The sequence below is a fragment of the Zonotrichia albicollis genome, chromosome 3 (genome assembly GCF_047830755.1).
Source record: "Zonotrichia albicollis isolate bZonAlb1 chromosome 3, bZonAlb1.hap1, whole genome shotgun sequence".
In the NCBI taxonomy this organism is placed as follows: Eukaryota; Metazoa; Chordata; class Aves; order Passeriformes; family Passerellidae; genus Zonotrichia; species Zonotrichia albicollis.
In genome coordinates, this window is record NC_133821.1 from 3,168,157 (window position 1) to 3,186,278 (window position 18,122).

General features: G+C 40.9%; 1 protein-coding gene across 5 annotated transcripts in view; it reads right to left on the reverse strand.

Annotated features, from left to right (window-relative positions):
- Positions 1 to 18,122, reverse strand: part of KIF13B (kinesin family member 13B) — a 124,340-nt gene that overhangs the window by 60,149 nt on the left and 46,069 nt on the right. For 2 of the 5 annotated variants that reach the window (XM_074536477.1, XM_074536475.1), the window contains exons 3-11: positions 14,725 to 14,737; positions 13,183 to 13,243; positions 11,416 to 11,508; positions 10,630 to 10,810; positions 10,147 to 10,234; positions 8,740 to 8,874; positions 7,205 to 7,317; positions 6,654 to 6,765; positions 2,041 to 2,253 (exon numbers count right to left, since the gene is read on the reverse strand). In XM_074536477.1, the coding sequence (XP_074392578.1) occupies positions 2,041 to 2,253; positions 6,654 to 6,765; positions 7,205 to 7,317; positions 8,740 to 8,874; positions 10,147 to 10,234; positions 10,630 to 10,810; positions 11,416 to 11,508; positions 13,183 to 13,243; positions 14,725 to 14,737 (1,009 nt within the window). Of the gene's footprint in view, positions 1 to 2,040; positions 2,254 to 6,653; positions 6,766 to 7,204; positions 7,318 to 8,739; positions 8,875 to 10,146; positions 10,235 to 10,629; positions 10,811 to 11,415; positions 11,509 to 13,182; positions 13,244 to 14,724; positions 14,741 to 18,122 lie in introns of those variants that run through there. The other 3 variants (XM_074536476.1, XM_026797053.2, XM_074536478.1) reach the window with 2 other exon arrangements.

Genomic DNA, 18,122 nt, shown 5'->3' on the forward strand with positions numbered 1-18,122 from the left:
ACATTTAGACCATGTTTCATTTCTCTTGAAATGTCACTGCAGAATCACAGAATAGGTTGGAAAAGACCTTGGAGATCATCAAGTCCTATCTATGACCAAACACCACCTTATCAATTAATCCATGGCATTGAGTGCCACATCCAGTCTTTTTTAAACACCTCCAAGGATGGTGACTCCACCACCTCCCTGGGCAGCCCATTCCAATGCTCAACCACTCTTTCTTGTGAAGAATTTTTTCCTAATTTCCCATTTTTTCTAATGTCCAGCCTAAATTTCCCCTGGTGCTGCTTAAGGCTGTGTCCTCCCATCCTGTCACTGCTTGTCTGGGAGAGGAGACTGACCCCGACCTGGCTACAACTTCCTTCAGGGAGTTGTAGAGAGATATTGCCTAGGGCCTGTGAGAGATTCAACAGCTGGAAACAGGCAAGAAAACTTCATTTAACTGAAGTCACATCTCACAGGATGTGGCCATGCTGAATTCTTAAAATATATCAGCAGAGCTCTGCCTAAAAATCATCCAGTCTTAACTGGAACTATCCATGCCTCCATGTCCTCTGCTTCACAGAGTATAACCAAGAATGCTCAACAAGGTGGTCAGCATCTCAATGAATGCCCATGTTTCAAGATGGACACACAGAAAAATGTAAATAAATTATATAAAGGGAGATGGAAGTGTTCCCTGGACGCCCTGCAACATTCCCTCATGGAATTCTGTCTTAGGTTACAAGGTATGGCTGGGATGTGCATTCTATTTGCCATCTGTCAGAGGTGAGGCAGTTATCTTCTGTTAATCGGGCAGTTTTTCTTTATCTCTTCCACAACCAATCCTCCCTCTGGGAAATATCTTCTGTTAATTGGCCATTGAGTGTCACTGCATGGCTGATAAAATTACACCATCCCATTGGGAGATGCTCCACCCAGAGGGAGGAGCCAAACATTCCTACCCGGATATAATCTGAGGTTTGGAATGCCACAGGCAACCTTTTCCCACTGGATTCCCAGAGGAGCAGCTTTTTTCACTGGATTCCCAGAGGAAGACCAGGCCCATCTACACTACCATTGGATCTTCAGAGGAAAACTAAACCCTTCTACAGGAGTAGAAGGAAGCCCTTCCCACTGCAAGAGAGCTGCAGACACCATTTAACTGGACTACTACCAACACCAACACCCTGACCAACAGGGCGTCAGGTTGTATTCTGACTCTGTCAGTAGTATTTTCTTTTTGCACTATTACATTTGTATTTATTTTTAATTTTCCTAGTAAAGAACTGTTATTTCTGTTCCCATCTCTTTGCCTGAGAGCCCCTTAATTCCAAAACCATAACAATTCAGAGGGAGGGCGTTTCCATTTTCCATTTCAAGGGACGCTCTTGCTTTCCTCAGCAGACACCTGTCTTTTCCACCAAGGCAAACTCCTTCTGTAGAGCTGGCTAAGCTCTACAGGGTGTCAGTTCATATTCTGACTCTGTCAGTAGTATTTTCTTTTTGTACTATTGCATTTGTATTTTTTAAAAATTTTCCTAGTAAAGAACTACAAAGAACTGGTATTCCTACTCCCATATCTTTGCCTGAGAGCCCCTTAATTTCAAAACCATAACAATTAGGAGGGAGGGCGTTTACATTTTCCATTTCAAAGGACACTGCTGCCTTCCTCAGCAGACACCTGTCTTTTCAAACCAGGACAAATTCCTTCTATAGAGCTGTAGGGGGATGGAATATAAGAAAATGAAGGTAGTATAGAAAGTAATCTTACCCCTAAGAAACTGCAGCTGACTTTAACACAGCTGTAACCAATGAGAAGAGTGCTATAAAAGAGTGAGTTGGTTGGTTAAAAGGGGAACTTTAGGAGTCAGTTGGCTACTGTGAGAATAAGGAAGAGCCAGTGCTTAGAGGAGCTGCCTATGAGAAACCTCATGGAGGTATGAAACTCTTGCAAATAAGGAGAGAACAATATGGGACCTTTGCAATATAATAACACCACAGAACCAGCTAAGCCTGGGCAGGGGTTTCCTCTGCAATTGCAAGGGCTCAGGTTTGTACCTCAGCCTTGGTGAGCTGCTCCCGCAGCTTCTCCACCTCCTCGCGGAGCTCGCGGATGATGCGGGCGTTGGGGTCCTCGTTGACCACGGCGTGGTTGACGATGTTCTTGGCCCTGTCCGCGTAGCGCAGCGTCGACAGCGTCTCGTCGTAGTTGTCGGCCGCCGGGCTCACCGTGGCCACCATGGCCGTCTTGCTGTTGCCTCCAAGGCTGTCCTGGAAGGTTTGGGAGAATCAATATTAGAATCACTATTTTGGTTTAGAATCAATATTTTTATTTGGGTTTGTTGGGTTAAGAGTTTAAGCCGTGCCAGTTAAGAAAAGGTCGTGATTTTCAATGTTTGTTTTGAAAGCTCATTTGGGAAATGTTGTTCTGGGATTTCAGCATTCTTGGCTTTTTTTAGTTTCAACAGGAACTAGAAAAAGGCCCTGGTTTGGGCTTTACAGGGCTTGGTAAAGGATTCAAAGTCTTCTTTCTCTGTTTTCTGCCTAGGTTTATAAAGCAGAAATGTAAACACTTCAGCTGTGTTCACCACACTGAACACTACTGCGTTCACTTCTCAGATGCTACTGAGGGAGCTCAGGAAAAACCATAATGAATTCAGATTATCTCATTTTAAAGACTATGAGACAGATGTCTTCAAGAAATAAATTACTGAGATATCTGTTCATAAACAATATAGCTGCTTTTAGTCCTATGAACTTTCAGACTGGGGCCCTTCCCTTCCTCCCACTGGCACAACTCACAAACCTAAACTGAGTTATGTAAGAAATTACCCTCCTGGAATTTGGTTGAGAGAGAAGAAGGGCATGAAAGAAGGAAGAAAATAAGGAAGGAAAGATTCGGTCTTTTTATTGACCACAAGATTATGGTTTACAATTTCAGCCAAATATAGATACATGAAGATAAAATATTTTGGTTTAAATTGTGCAGCAGATTTTTTTTCTGGCAGTTTGGTTTCTCTGGTTTGTCTGGAATTTTGGGGTGGGTTTTTGTTTGTTTGTTTGTTTGTTTGTTTTTAACCCAATATCCTTTTCTGAGACAAACCACGCTCTTAATTTTCGTCTTCAATAACCCATGAAATGTAGGTCAGGCATTGCCATTAGAACAATCTGACTGCATTAGCTGCTCGTCAAACCATTTCAGTTCCAAAACACACGTGGAGCTTTCCCCAGCAATCATTAAAATGCCCCTTTAAGTATTTCCCCAAGACTCTCCTTTTGGCTGCGTGATGCCTAAACCAGTTTGACAGGAGTCAGGCTGTTGGCAGCACTTGGCTGTCTCTGGTCATGCAAAAGGGCATGGAACTCATATGAAACATAAATCTCTGTATATTTATAGTGTTCAACACAGTCAGCACAGGCAGGTAAGTGTATTTATACAGAAATCAGTAAAAAAGGAACAGCTTGCTGACTGATCTCACCGTGACTTTCCTCATCCAAGGATTAGCCAGTGTTTATTCTAAATTAATCCATGGCTTGGGAGGGTCCCCTCTGTACCACAGAAATGTTTTTTTAACTGAAAACTTCAAGACTAACAGGAGCACTAATGAATCATTCCACGGGATTTCCTGGCCAAAAATTAGGAATGACACCCTGCAACTGCAATCCCTTTCTGCATAAAAAGCTGGAGTTTGGCAGGGAGCTGGCCAGGTACTCCCCTTCCAAATCCAACCTTAACTGTCTGCACTTTGGGAATGTCCCTCACTGCACTAATTAGCTCCAAAATAGGATGAATTCATTATTTGAATTGCAGCTCTATTGCAGAGGCAGCTGAGAACACTGTAACAGTGATACAGCAGAACCCACAATACACCCATTATAAACTGGGCAAAGTCCCTCTGGTAGCAATTCAAGCCCAATGCCAGACTGTCTGATAAAGTTTTATGTATAAACCCCATGTGCTGATTTCACTGGTTTCTTTAATGATAAGCAAGAAAGGTGAAAAAATTGCAAATCAGCCTCTCATTAGTGAAAAGAGTCTGTAAACCAGGCCTGGCAAGGCTGAGCTTGCAAGTGTTAGAGAGACAGAATGTAAACAAAGAAGTTATTTCTAAGACTTAACTAGCTTTTTCTCCTCTAGCAGCAAGATTACTGTGAAAACAATTCAAAATGTAGAGCTCAGAAACTGTATTTTTAATAGCAGCCATCAGGCTTCTGATAACATGGGAAAACAAGATGTTTGTGCCAATACAACTTGATTAAAACCAGAAGTTCCAGAACTGACAAAGCTATTTTGCTCCCTGCACATCACTTGATGCCACTGTTCAAGCAATGATATTTTTCACCGGGCACTTTTGTCTAAAATCCTCAACAAAATTAAGCAAAAAGTTTCAGACCCTGAGGTCTCCTGAACTGATTTCTCAGATTTGGGGAGAGACACTGTGTGAGAGATATTCCTGCAGTTAGAACACATTTAGTCTGCTTTGGTATCATAATTACAAGTTAAAAGCCAGGGAGAAAGCTCAGCCCACTGTCATGGACAAATTTTATGAAAAATCCTTTCATTAGGATCTTTACTCCTGAGAAGCTGAGGCCTCAGAAATTAAATGTAAACAATGATTATCTGCTGCTGTGGAATGCAACAGATGCATCTTTGGTCTCATGTGGTTGTTTTTGATCAATGGTCAATCACAGCCCAGCTGTCTCAGACTCTCCGTTCAGTCACAAGATTTTATTATCATTCCTTTCTATTCCTTGCTAGCTTTCTGATGAAATCTTTTCTTCTATTCTTTTAATATAGTTTTAATATATCATTTTCTTTTAATATAATATACATCATAAAATAATAAATCAGCCTTCTGAAACATGGAGGCAAGATTCTCATCTCTTGACTGCAATTCAACAGCCCACCATCTCATGGCTTCTCCAAACAGGCCCCTTTAAATGAATAAATCCCTCTTTTGATCTCTAATTAAAAAAAAAAAATTAAAAATTTAAATGTACCCCCTTTCAAAACAAAGCTTCAATGAGAGCTTGTTTGTTAAAAAACCCTAAAAGCCCCCAAGCCTTGATGTTGGACACAAAGAGGGTTTGCCTGAAAGGAGGCAGAACAAAAGTGGGCTCCCGTTCCTGCGCCGCGTCCGGCCGGCGGCACCGTGGCCACAATGCCTCAGACAGGTGCTGAACAGGAATTGCAGTCTGCTCCCTGGATTTGTTTAGAAATGGAGCAGCAGAACTAATTCCAACAAGGCTGGAAATTCATCAGGGAGGTTTCCACCCTGCTGCAGCCACATCAGGAACCCAGAGCGCACCGGGGTGAAGTGAAGCAGTGCAGGGGCTTTGCTGGCAAATTTCAGAGAGCCAAAAACATCATTTCTTTCTTCTAAATGAGAGTAAAACTCAGCGTAAATATAGAGAAGCAAAAAAGTATTTAAACACTGAAGAAGCCTCAGTGCAAGAACACTGTGCTGTGAGAACTTGTTTTAGTCAGACACTGTCTGTGTTGTGCCATTAAGATTTTTACGTGGCTATTTGAGGTCCAAATTTGTTAGGGACAAATAATTTCACAACTCATGCTAAAAGGTCCATCAAAAGGCAGCACTGAGAAAATGAAGGTTTGTGTGTCAAGAGGTTACAGGAGCAGGGATTTTGTTTTATTTAAGCATTGAATTCAATTTGTTTTCAAACGTCTGCAAGGAAAAATGTGATTTTTTTAATCTCCACACTTCTGTACAATGTGCAAGTCACTTTGTCTTTTTCTTTCCATGCACTTAAATCCCAGGGATATGAAATTTAAACAACCTAAAAACACTGCTAAGAAAGGGGGGGGAAGTCAAGACAACAAAGTATAGCCAGAGCACCTACAAAAGAGTAAGAGGACAAAGAAAGGCTGGTGATGCCACAAATCAGTTTCTTCTCAGAATATTTCTTCCTACCATTAAGTATCTCAATTGCTGCTGGATACCAAATAAACAGAGCACAAGGGAAAAAAAAAAGAAATTTGACTTATATAGATCTCATATTTAACAATTTGGGTTTCTTCATTTAGACTGTACACGTTCATCCAAGTGCCATCATGAAACACTCCTTTTTCCCCAAAAAAAAGACCAAATAAGAGTCCTGCACAGTTCAGAAAATGATTTAACTGCTCATTTCACATGAACAGCATCTCTGAAGTCTCCTGACCTGTTCCTCAGACTGTAACTGGGATAATGCTCTGCAATTATACTCTGCTGACAAAAGTAAAATATCTTAACAATTAAATTAGACAATTAGACAAAGGTAATTGTCTTAATCAACATCTTCAGAGCTCAGCATACCAGGATGTAAAATCAGCTGTATGCAGAAATAACCCAAATTAAATTAGCCCCAAGGTTGTGTGTGATGCTGTACTTACACCGACCCATAAAATATACACGGCTTTTAATTTTATTTTTGAAGTTCCTTAATCCTTAGGCCATTGCAGGTCAGCAGAAGACACATATTTAGTCTGCAGAGATACTAATGGCTTACATCCAGCTCATTTTCCAAAGACAATTATGGTTAACATCAAACCCAGAAAATGAGGCAAAAAGCACACAATTTTGATTTCATTCAATAAGACTCTTCTCCCCCTTTCCTCTCTTTTATTTAACTTTTAAAAAGAAGATTTTAAAAAAATAATCCTTACTTACTTTGAGTAACCAAGTGAGCACAGAATCACGATATGGAACAAATTTGTTCTTGTTCTTGCCAGCAGCCTGATCTGCCAGGGCAGAAATAACCAGCCCCAGAGTTGTGAGGGATCTGCCCAGAGAACACAAACAGTCATTAACAAGGGTAAATATTCATAAGTCAAATGCATATTTAGACAGTGGCTTCCTCTCTGAAAACATGCTCTGAGGAAAATATTCCTCATTTAATTTTGATCATTCTTTCTTCACAAAAGCTCCACTCTTATTTTTTTCAGTATGTTTTCAGTCTTAATAATCAGGTCTTCACAATGAAATTCATGGCAGTTGCAGGAGCACAAATATTCTTTTAAAAGATGGAAATCTTATTCCCATATCTAAGAGTACTGCGTGTCAGAAGGAGAAATAGAAGGAGAAAAATTGACTACAGGAGCTTTGTACAGAGAAGAAAAGAAGAAAATTGACTACAGGAGCTTCAGACTGTTTTACAAGTAGGCTGTATTTAGCAGGAAATGATGATGAAAAAAGGAAAACAAACAATTTCAAAGTCTTACTTGTTAATGTTGCTTCCTTCTTTCAGCCTGTCTCCTGCAGCACCAGTTTTAGTTGCCCTTTCACTACCTGCCAAGTCCACCAGGCTGAGCTTGCCCACCTTCTCACCTGATGTCTGGGGAAGAACCAGAGAACAGCCCCTGTTAGTAACTTCAATCAAGTTACACTGTTTGATGTATTTTACAACAGCAATCAAACTTCATTTTTGGGGTAAACTCTTGTTCCACCCCCTTTGAGAGTGGCTGGATTTGAACAGTGCCCTGTGCTAAGTCACTACCTGCTGTCTCAGACACAACAGGGAAGTCATGGATATTGTGAAACCAGGTATTCTGATATTTTCAAATATCTCAGAAATCTCAAGAGGAGAGCACACTAATGAAGTGCTGAACCATGAAAAATTCAGAGTTATGCCAAGGGAGTCACAAGCAGAGATATGAGGTTCACAATCCCGTCTTGAAAACAGTTTCCTAAAATCCTTGGATTTTATACCAGATTTTCTTCTGTTTTTCAGTGACCAGGAAAGAACCTGACAAGAAGCATGTTATAATTTACATAAACTATCACAATTGCAAAGTCTCCTTTATCCTCATCAGCCTCCTGGAACACGATCCCAGCTATGTGAGTATTTAAACCTGTAATGCACATTTTGTTACAAATCCTTTCACCTCATTTGACCCAAAATGACATTCTGAAACACTCCATGAACTCCCTAAATCAATCTGAAATTGAAAAGCCAACTGTCTTTGGGAACAGCTTGCTCACATCAAGTTCTTCTGCAGCATCTGCACCTTCAGCACCCCAGGATCCCAAATACAAAGTGCTGCACCCCATAAATGAACAAGATAATTAAAATAAGTAAGCTCTCAAAAGGAAAAATGTGCGGATAAGATTGGTGGAAACTGAGAAAATAGGATGAAAAAAAGCCCAAATTCTCATTATGCTTTCCAATATTTAGGCTCAGATTTGCTCTGCAGACACTCAAAATTTCTCCAAGGCTTTGAAAACATTAAAGAATTATCCAAGCACAGAATTTATCAATGAAGTTTAAATATACTTCTTTCAATTCCAATTTATCACCATTTTCTGAGAGGGATTAAATAATATTGACATAATGTATTTCATGCACCTCTCCAAGGCTTATTTATGTATAAGGCAACATAAATTAAAATATTTGCAGCTTTAAATGCTTTTCCAATATTGAATATTTACACATTAAAGCATTCATGGCATAGAATGTAAAATATTGAAAATTAGTCTTTTTTTCAATTTAGGAAGTTGATAATTTATACAAATTTGCATTAATTTAGCAAGTTGGTAATTTATATCAATTTGCATTAAATAACCACAAGTGTACATCAGGAGATCCATTTGGATCACCAAATGTACACTCAGGTGTATTTCTATTTTTACCTATTTTATGTTTAGCCTGTACTACAAACTGCTGCTTCCAAAGAGGTGTTTCTTTTCCTGTGAAATACATTAAAGCAAGAGACACATCCCAGGCTGACACTTGGAGCTTGCAGCTGGATTTTCTTACCCCTGACTGCACATCATAGAGGGTGTGGGTGAGGATGATCTTGAAGACTGCGTGGGACCGACTGCTCTCCTCATTCATGTTGGTGGCAGCCACTGTCCGAGATTTGTTGCCCTCAGACATCAAGGATTCGATGTCCTAAATACAATTTTCACAGCCATGAGTATATCCGCATTGACATCTTTTTCAATTACCTCCAAAAATCACCTCATCTTGGTCAAATACAGCATTTTCTTGCTAAGCCTCCCATTTGTTTAATTAGAAATATGTGATGAAAAAAACTCCAGTGTCATGACTTCACCCACTCCTCAACCTAGACATTAAATTATCAACAAAAATAATGCACCTGGCTGCACACAGCAACACTCAAAAGCAGAGAAAGAAGTGAGGAACAGCAATTTGTGTTTGAACCCTGTCACATTTTTGCCTCAAGTTGTCATGATCTGAGGATCTGGAATACTGACAAAAGGCTCAGAGGTTTATAAAACAGAACCATGTTGAAAAGGACATTATATTCCTCCAAATTTTAAGAGTTTATTAAGTGCTTTGATCTGTTGTGATGCTTGAGAGAGGTGCAGCTCCCCTGCTTTGGGGTTTCACAGCAATTGTGTAATATGGTTAAAACCTCAGGGTCTTGGGCTAAACTTCTATTTCTGCATCTCTAGCTGGGTGATGCTAAAACAACTCAAATAAACAGTCAAACAAAGGACCACCACAGACCACTGACTCCAGATTCTGGATTACAAAAAGCTGCTGGGCAACATGGAAAGGCAAAGCATGAAATGTGTCCTGTCTTAGCAGAAACCACCACGGAGAGCTGGATGAACACCTGGAGGAACTGCAATTGCACTGTTTTCATGTTTTGCTTAAGCTGACAGTTTCCATCCCATAATTATTCATTTTCACCAGTAAAGTTCCTTAAAAACAGGGCATTTTGTGAATGCACACATAAACATTTACTGTCCTGCAAACCAGTTTCATGTCATGCTCTCAAGTATTTACTGGGTAAACAACCATTAGTTTATAATTCCAGCGTGTGCTACTGGGAAGGGAAATTACTGAGTAGAGCATGACAGGCAAAAAGTGACACAGTGGGGCAATGAGAGCCTGTCTCTGCTTAATCCTGGGCCTGTAATTAATCTCACAGAACACTTTCTCATGACAGTCTGCACTCATCTTAATGCTGAGAGGAAATCTGTTCCATTCAGCAGCTGAATTACTTCCAGAATTATTGAGCAGCACAAGATGACGGGAGTTTCTGCTCTCCCCAGGGATCACATCACAACAATCTGCAGCTCTCTTGCTCTAAGATTACTGATAAGGAGCATTTTAGTAGTTCTGTCCAGCTTAAGGGACAGCACCTGGTGTTTTAGGATGTGAAGATAAGCCTTTCATAAAGTTGATCCTTACCTTGTAGCTAGCAACAGCTAGTTTGGATAGGCCATCTACGTAAGGGCCATAAACACTGTGTTCTCTAACCTTTAATGACTGACGGCTTCTGGTTGGGGGAAAAAAAAGGGATTTATAAGCACATGACTGACTTAAGACAACATTTACACAAAGTCCATTTCTCACTGACACTTCTCAAACAGGATGGTCTCACAAATACCCACTGAAGCACAGAGCAAGGGCCAGAATGCAAACACAAAAAAAGCTTTATAACACATAAAAAGCTGACACAGACAGTGTTGTCACTTCACAAAAGGCACATTTACTCCAGGCTTTTAGTCTAGCTACTTTATTTTGATTTATAATGAGGAGATGCTGAGATCAGGAAGCAGCAAAAGCCATCCTAGGCAAATGTTTTAGATGGGATCCATTAAGGCAAACTGGTTATGTAAAGGAAGAGTGTAGGACAAGTTCTACAGTGCCATTCACACACAAATTCCTCACCCTTTGGGGTCAAGGAGATCTCTGACTTTCTCATTGTAAATCTCCATGTAGGATACTTCCACTTTGAAACTCTGCTCTTCGTTTTCTTCTTTCTGTGCTCTTTCAAAGAGTCCACTGCAAAGTCTAGGGATTAATCCAGGCTGATCAGCAGTACCCATCATGGTGTAGGATTTTCCAGACCCTGTGTGAGGGAAGCTGTGATTAGAGAACATGCAACAAAATTTCCTGCTGTGCAGAATATTGATAGCAAATAAAAGAGGTTACAATTTTTTCTTTTGCATTTCAGTGAAAGGTATTTGTTCCATTTTCTGCTTTAAAGCAACCCAAACACCATTGAGCTAAAGACTATTTTAATTAGAAGAAAAAGGAAAACAAGAAATTTTGCTCTCTAGAGTGCTGGAGAACTTTTAGGTAGATACAACCGTACTGCAGATGACAAGCTACTAATGAGAAAACCCTTCATATTATTCTTTAAATATTACATTAAAATGACAATTCAAGACTATTTTAAGCACAGAGGCAGAAAATCTGAGCACTGCTCTGAGCTCAAGGACGATCATGGTCACGCCAAAGATTATCACGCGAAGTGTGAGAAATAAGGGTAGCCAGCAGAAACAAAACCTTACTTCTCGTCCTGCCCACCTCATATCTGATGTTACAAAAGAGGAAAACATTTCTTATCTACATTAGAAGGTATTTCTCCTCCAACAATGTCACAAGAGCCGTGGAAAGAACCAGAACACAACACCTTTGGAGGGAACATTTCTCCCTTACTCTGGGACTCACCTGTTTGCCCATAGGCAAAGATACAAGCGTTGTAGCCTTCAAAGGCATTCTGAAGAATATTCTCTCCAAGGCACTTGAAAACAACATCTTGACCTAGAAAAAAGGACACACAAGCCAACATTATAACACAGAAAGAGCTTTTTGTCCCTCAGTTTGAATTCTCTGACAATTAGGTAGAAGCTGTGAGGGTTTTCCTGCTGTTGCTGCCTAAATCACATTTAGTGTTTGCTCCCTGGAAAGCAACACATCTGGAGAAGATGTGCTCCAGATTTATGTTGCTGTCAAAATCAGGGGCTGGGATTATCATGGATATACCTGGATATGATTAAAGCAAATATCCTATCAAGGTTCACACTCAGAAGTTTTATCAGCAGAGAATCTGTTACCAACTGCAGAATTTAATCTGCTGGGGAATGACACCTCCTCAAAGTATACTCAAGATGTACATTTTAATGATAGACAGTTGGTTTTAATCCAAGGGAATCAGTAGAACACTGGGAAAATTTACTGTGTATGATATTGGATAATACCACAAGGAGATTTTTGCAGAGAAGGAATCATAAGTATGTGGAAGATATGGATATTCACAGAGTATTTTGTACTGGCAAAAAGTAAGGTGTAACATTTCTTTTGTAATTGAACTTTGATTTGATTTATTTTTTGGATAATTTTCCAAGCAGAGGAAAGAAGGCTTAAAATATCTGGGTAGTAACTTCTTGAACAAAATCTATTTTCAGAATTAATTTTATAACTCGAAAAACTCAAGTCTGAACAAGGCATGACAGAACTTTATGGACTGAAAAGTTCTTGCAAATAATGTTCCTTTAAGCTCTTCCTTTCCCTCATTAAATTCCTATCTTTACAGGCAAATCCACGCTAAATTCTCCATCAAAAGCACCAAGAGCTGTGACAGATCAGCTGGGGTAACACTTCCACTGTATAACAGACCAAAATATCAGTAATACAGGCACCACCTTTAGTTTGAGAAACAAAATATGTAATATTCCTATGTAATTTGTATGGCTGAAAGTGTCACTTTTTTCTTAGAGCCTTGATAGGCTATTATTCACTAGTTATTTGTTAAAGAAATTTTAAAAAAAGTGTATGTGTCTTTGATTTTTTTAAATGATTTTTAGGAAATAAATATTAAGTTCAATTGATCTAAATTTTAAAGGATAACAACTATGAAAGGAATAAATTACAGGAGTGATAAGTCCAAATACAGTTCATATTTTACCATAACTATATGCCAAAATGCATAAAAATAATACACAAAAAACTTTAATGAAAACTTTTAATGAGTACATTACACATTCTCACTAAAGCATCTGAATTCACATGAAGTTAAATGAAATTAGGCTTTTATTAATATTCCTTTATTAGGTTTTACTATGATGTCAAACTCCCATCAGCACTGAAAAACATGAAATTACACATAACAATGCTCCTCAAAATAAAAAAATGGGTTTGATGCATTTAAAATGATGGAGTTGGAGCAGTATTTTAAATAAAGCTGTAAACAGGAGTAAAGCATCATTGTGCTGGGTTTCTCCAGTCTCTGCACTGCAAAGGGTGGCAGTGCCCATTGCTGTTGTCATCTTTAGAGAAAAGGAACGGGAATGATTGAAGATTTTCCCTTTTTTGACAGCAGCCAGTCACAGAAAGGACAGCACTTTGTGCCATATGGCCTGTGCCCTGCAGCAAGGACTGTATTTTAATCAGATCATTCCCACTTGGAGACAGCCAAGCCACAGTAAATATTATTACCTGCATATTTTTCTTTGACAGATTCATCCATAGACCAAAAGCAGTGATCATAGGCAAACACCTGCAGGGAAACAACCACGACACCTCAGAACAGCTACAGCCAAATCCAACAAGTTATTCACACTCTGACATTCTGAACTCAACACACATTCCCACTGAATTCCTTATTTTCCAGGAGTTTGAAGCCTAAACAAACACTTCATTTTCCTGCATGCTTTTATTTGTTCCTTGTTCCTATTTGCTCCTTTCTGTGCCAGCCCTACTCCCCACTCTCCATGTGCCAACCCAGGGGATGTCAAGGACCTCTCAATTTCTCCCTCCAAACCCATCCTTGCAATGCATTTTTCACCAGAGTTTCTCTTTTGCAAACTGACAGATGTCCTCTAGCTCTTTCTGCCTCCCATCTCCCCGTGCCTCTTGTCTGCATAAATTAAAAACAAGCCTTAGGGTAGCAAGCTCTTTCCATACAAGAGGAGTATGTATTTATTTACATTCCATGACAAACCAAAGCAGTCATCAAAGTCCAATATTTGCAAAGAATAATAGAAAGCAAATCAGTTTTATCATGAAAAGAGCAGCACAATAATATTTTTAATAGAAAATTTTCAATTTTGCCATAAATCCACCAAAAGGTCCACAGGCACCTTTCGTCCTGAAAGATGACCTGAAATAATACAATGTGTATTTTGGGACAGATGTTTGCAAAAACAGCTCCCCTGGGTATGCGTCTGCAAGGAGAAATATTAATTAGGGTAATGTCTGACCTACATTCACAGAACTTATTCTGTAGGATGTAGGAAAGGGAAGTGCAGTGTGGGGCTCTCAGGCTGTGGATTTCCCCTCTAAGCTGAATGGAAACTGCTCTTTCCCCTTTGGATGTCCTGCTCTGTTACACTGCTGACTACCAACATTTATGAAAATGCTTAACATAGCAAAATCCTTGAAATTTAAATAATTTATCTTCAAAACTACATTGTTTCCCCTCCAGTACCAGCATCAAGAGATAAAGTAGTTATTTTATATCCTCTAACTGAGGAAACAACAGCTTGTGTATTAAAAATTATGGTGCTTTTTTTTTTTTTTTTACTTTGAATTCAAATTTTACAGCTAAACATATTATTGAAGCATCCCAAGCCTTCAGAACATTTAATAAAACATCACTGGCTGTATGAGCACATCCATGGAGCTGAACCCTGATCTGCCAGGGCAGAGTCTTCAGAGCAAGCACAAAGTCACGGGACCATAAAAACAAAATTAGTTTGCTTTAACACAAATACCAGAAAATGCTTTTTAAAAAGCCCACAAAGAACAAATATCCTCCATTCAGAGTCTGCAGTGCTGAGTGTGGATGTTCTCATTTGTTCCTCTGACTCATTTCTTGGCACGGGCTGCACAGAGCATTTCTGCAGCAAGGAGATGCTTCGAGTTTCTTACTCAGCAGCTGAGCAGCAACAGAGCTCTGCAAAATGCTTTTAATATCTGGATAACCCAAGAGTGAGCAAGGGATAGGACAACTCCCACACACTGATAAAAAGCCCTTACCTTTGGGTGAGTTCTGCTGTTCCCCAATGCATCAGGAGCAGAAAGGATTTGGTACAAGGTCAGGGAAGAAAAAAAAAAGACAAAAGAGAAACAAGGACTGTTAGCTGTAGTGATTTCAGCTTAATTGTGCTATCATTAATCAATGGAATGCTGTATTAAAAGTTCATTTCTCTCCGCAGATCTCTCCTTGCTTACAGACCCTAAGTCATTTTATAAACCCTTTCAGGGGCATGATTTGAGATTCTGCTCAGAGCTGATTTAAAATTCAAAGCCACTGATTTTCCTCACGCTGCATGTCTTTCTTGTTCTCTCACGGGTTTATTTTTCTTGTGACACCTCTCCCTCTCTCTGGGTGTCACTACCTCTTAAAAACAAAGTACCCAAGTAACATAAAAATTTCCAAAACCACTTGAACAAGAACTTCAGGAGTGTTATTCAAGAGGAAATTTCAGAGCCCAGCCCCTGGGCTTGCCCAACCCAGCTCTCTCTGGTTGCTGGGACAGCAGAGCAAACATTTGCTTCCCCAAAAGAATGAGCAGAGAACAGCAATTCTTCTACTCTGTTATGTGCAGAATTTAAAAGTTTGGGGGTTTTTGTTTGTTTGTTTTTAAGCAAGCACAAAATTACTGGAGTGACCTTTAAAATACCAGCACGGCCCCAGTGGATGACTGCAGGTTATGCAGCCTCCCCGCATCAGAGGCTGGAGGAAAGCAGTAAACACACAACAAACCACTGATATTCCCCTTGTCCTGGGCCTTCCAAATGACATTAGGAAACTCTTGACATCAGCAACGAGTAAAGTCTTGTGACAAGCAACACTGATTTCTTTTGAACAGAGCAGGAGAAAGACATGGGAGCCATACAGGATTACCCTCAGAGCTCCTGCTGCTCACAGGGCTGGAGAAGCAAGTTTAAAAATAGCAATTTATGAGCTTTGTCTCTCAAAACCAATTATTTATTACAAAAATCCATCACCCTTTTTGCTCATGCCTGGATCTGCTGTATCTGTTGGACAGAACAGGAATGACGGGAGACTTGGGAGAGCAGGATGATTACTGAAGTCAAGGTCTGAGCATTTTCTCTCAAATTTCTGAACACTGTCTCTCAAAACCAATTATTTATTACAAATCCATCACCCTTTTTTGCTTGTGCCTGGATCTACTGTATCTGTTTGACAAAACAGGAACGACGGGCACTGGGGAGAGCAGGATGATTATTTAAGTCAAGGTCACCCCGTGTCACGGGGTCATCCAAGTCAGCAATGACAACATGACCCCTTTTCCTCTGCCATCTGGCTTAGTTGAAATAAAGGCTCTCCCAAGGTCCTGGCAGCCAGCTTGGTGTGGGCTCGTGGCTGTTACTCCCGGGTGGATTTTATTGAGGGAATCTCCTTCAGTGGGGCTTTGATCCAGATACAGGAGACGCCAGAGATCCCCTCTGGATCCCCTCAGAGCTCCTGCTGCTCACAGGGCTTGAGAAGCAAGTTTAAAAATAGTAATTTCTGGACATTGTCTCTCAAAAACAATTATTTATTACACAGATCCATCACCCCTTTTTGCTCGTGCCTGGATCTGCTGTATCTGTTGGACAGAATAGGAACGATGGGCACCTGGGAGAGCAGGACGATTACTGAAGTCAAGGTCTGAGCATTGTCTCTCAAAACCAATTATTTATTACACAAATCCATAACCCCTTTTTGTTCATGCCTGGATCTGCTGTATCTGTTGGACAGAAAAGGAAAGATGGGCACCTGGGAGAGCAGGATGATTATTTAAGTCAAGGTCAACCCATGTCACGGGGTCATCCAAGTCAGCAATGACAATATGACCCCTTTTCCTCTGCCATCTGGCTTTGTTGAAATAAAGTCTCTCCCAAGGTCCTGGCAGCCAGCTTGGTGTGGGCTCATGGCTGTTACTCCTGGGTGGATTTTATTGAGGGAATCTCCTTCAGTGGGGCTTTGATCCAGATACAGGAGACTCCAGAGAGCCCCTCTGGATCCCCCTCAGAGAGACACAGGAGCATTTCCATGGCTTTCTGTGCTCTGAAATGCTCATGGAGCACTTTGCTGCAGGACTTCACTGGAAACTGCCCTCAGGGAAGCTCTGCTTACAGGGCAGGTTAATTACTATTCTTACAAAAATCTCCTTGTAAAACAAAGGGAGCAGCAAGCCTGGATTCAGAGTCTGAGTTTAGCACTCAGAGATGCGACACAGCCCTGCTCACATTCCCCAGCCCAATTCCAAGGCAGGATTATATTGCAACAACCCAGCTGATCTGCCCAGCCCTCAATATAGGGCATATTATTGAGTATTTGGGTTAAAGCAGGCATAAGGGTATCATCTGAGAAGTTCTATCACAGATACAATTTTAAGATTATGGATTACACACGGCTATGTATCAACAAGCTTAACTTAAGACCTTTAGTCTGAGCTAAGTAATTCATTTTCTGAAGGGCTGCACAAACACACAAACCCAGGTCTTGGGTCTTGCTTAATCCAAACTTGAGGGAACAGAAGCTCCACAAAACCCAGAGTGCAGCATTTGGGACACAGCACAGCTACACAGAGCTGCAGCTTGTGTCATGTACTTCTGACCACAAAGAGAATAAATGGGACAAATGTTTCCCCAAGGAAAGCATTAAGGGTGCAGCCTGCATCACTGTGCTGTGAACACATGAGCCCATTAATGCTGCAGCTGCATGCTGGGCCCAGAAACCCATGAAAAGATTTTCAGCCTGATGCAAAATCCCTTGGGAATTGAATAGATGGGGAAATAGAGCACCCAGAGCAGCCTGGGTGGCTGCAAGGACACACTGGGTGATCACACCCAAGTGCTCCTGTCCACCCCAGAGGTGAGGAAAAGGTAAATACTGAGAACAGCACCACCCATACAGCAGGGAAGGATCTCCTACAACACAACATGACAGGAACCTTGTGTGCCAAGAACAGGGAGGTGACTTTTCCCTTGTGCTCTTGTCCAGCCCCACCTGGAATGCTGCACACAGTTCTGGTGTCCCCAGCATGAGAAGGACACAGAACTGGTGGAGCAAGTCCGGAGGAGGCCATGAGGTTGATAAGAGGACTGGAGAACCTTCCCTAAGGAGACAGGCCAGGGAATTTTGGGCTGTTCAGCCTGGAGAAGGACCGTTCATCAGGAACTGCAGTGACAGGACAAGGGAGAATGGGTTCAAACCGGAAGAGGGGAAATTTAGGTTAAGATATCTGGAAGGAATTGTTCCTCTTGAGGGTGGGGAGGCCCTGGCACAGAGAAGCTTCCAGGGATGAAGCAGCCACAGCTTCTCTGAGCACCCTGTGCCAGGGCCTCCCCACCCTCACACCCAACAATTCCTTCCCAAATTCCCATCTATCCCTGCCCTCTGGCAGTGGGAAGCCATTCCT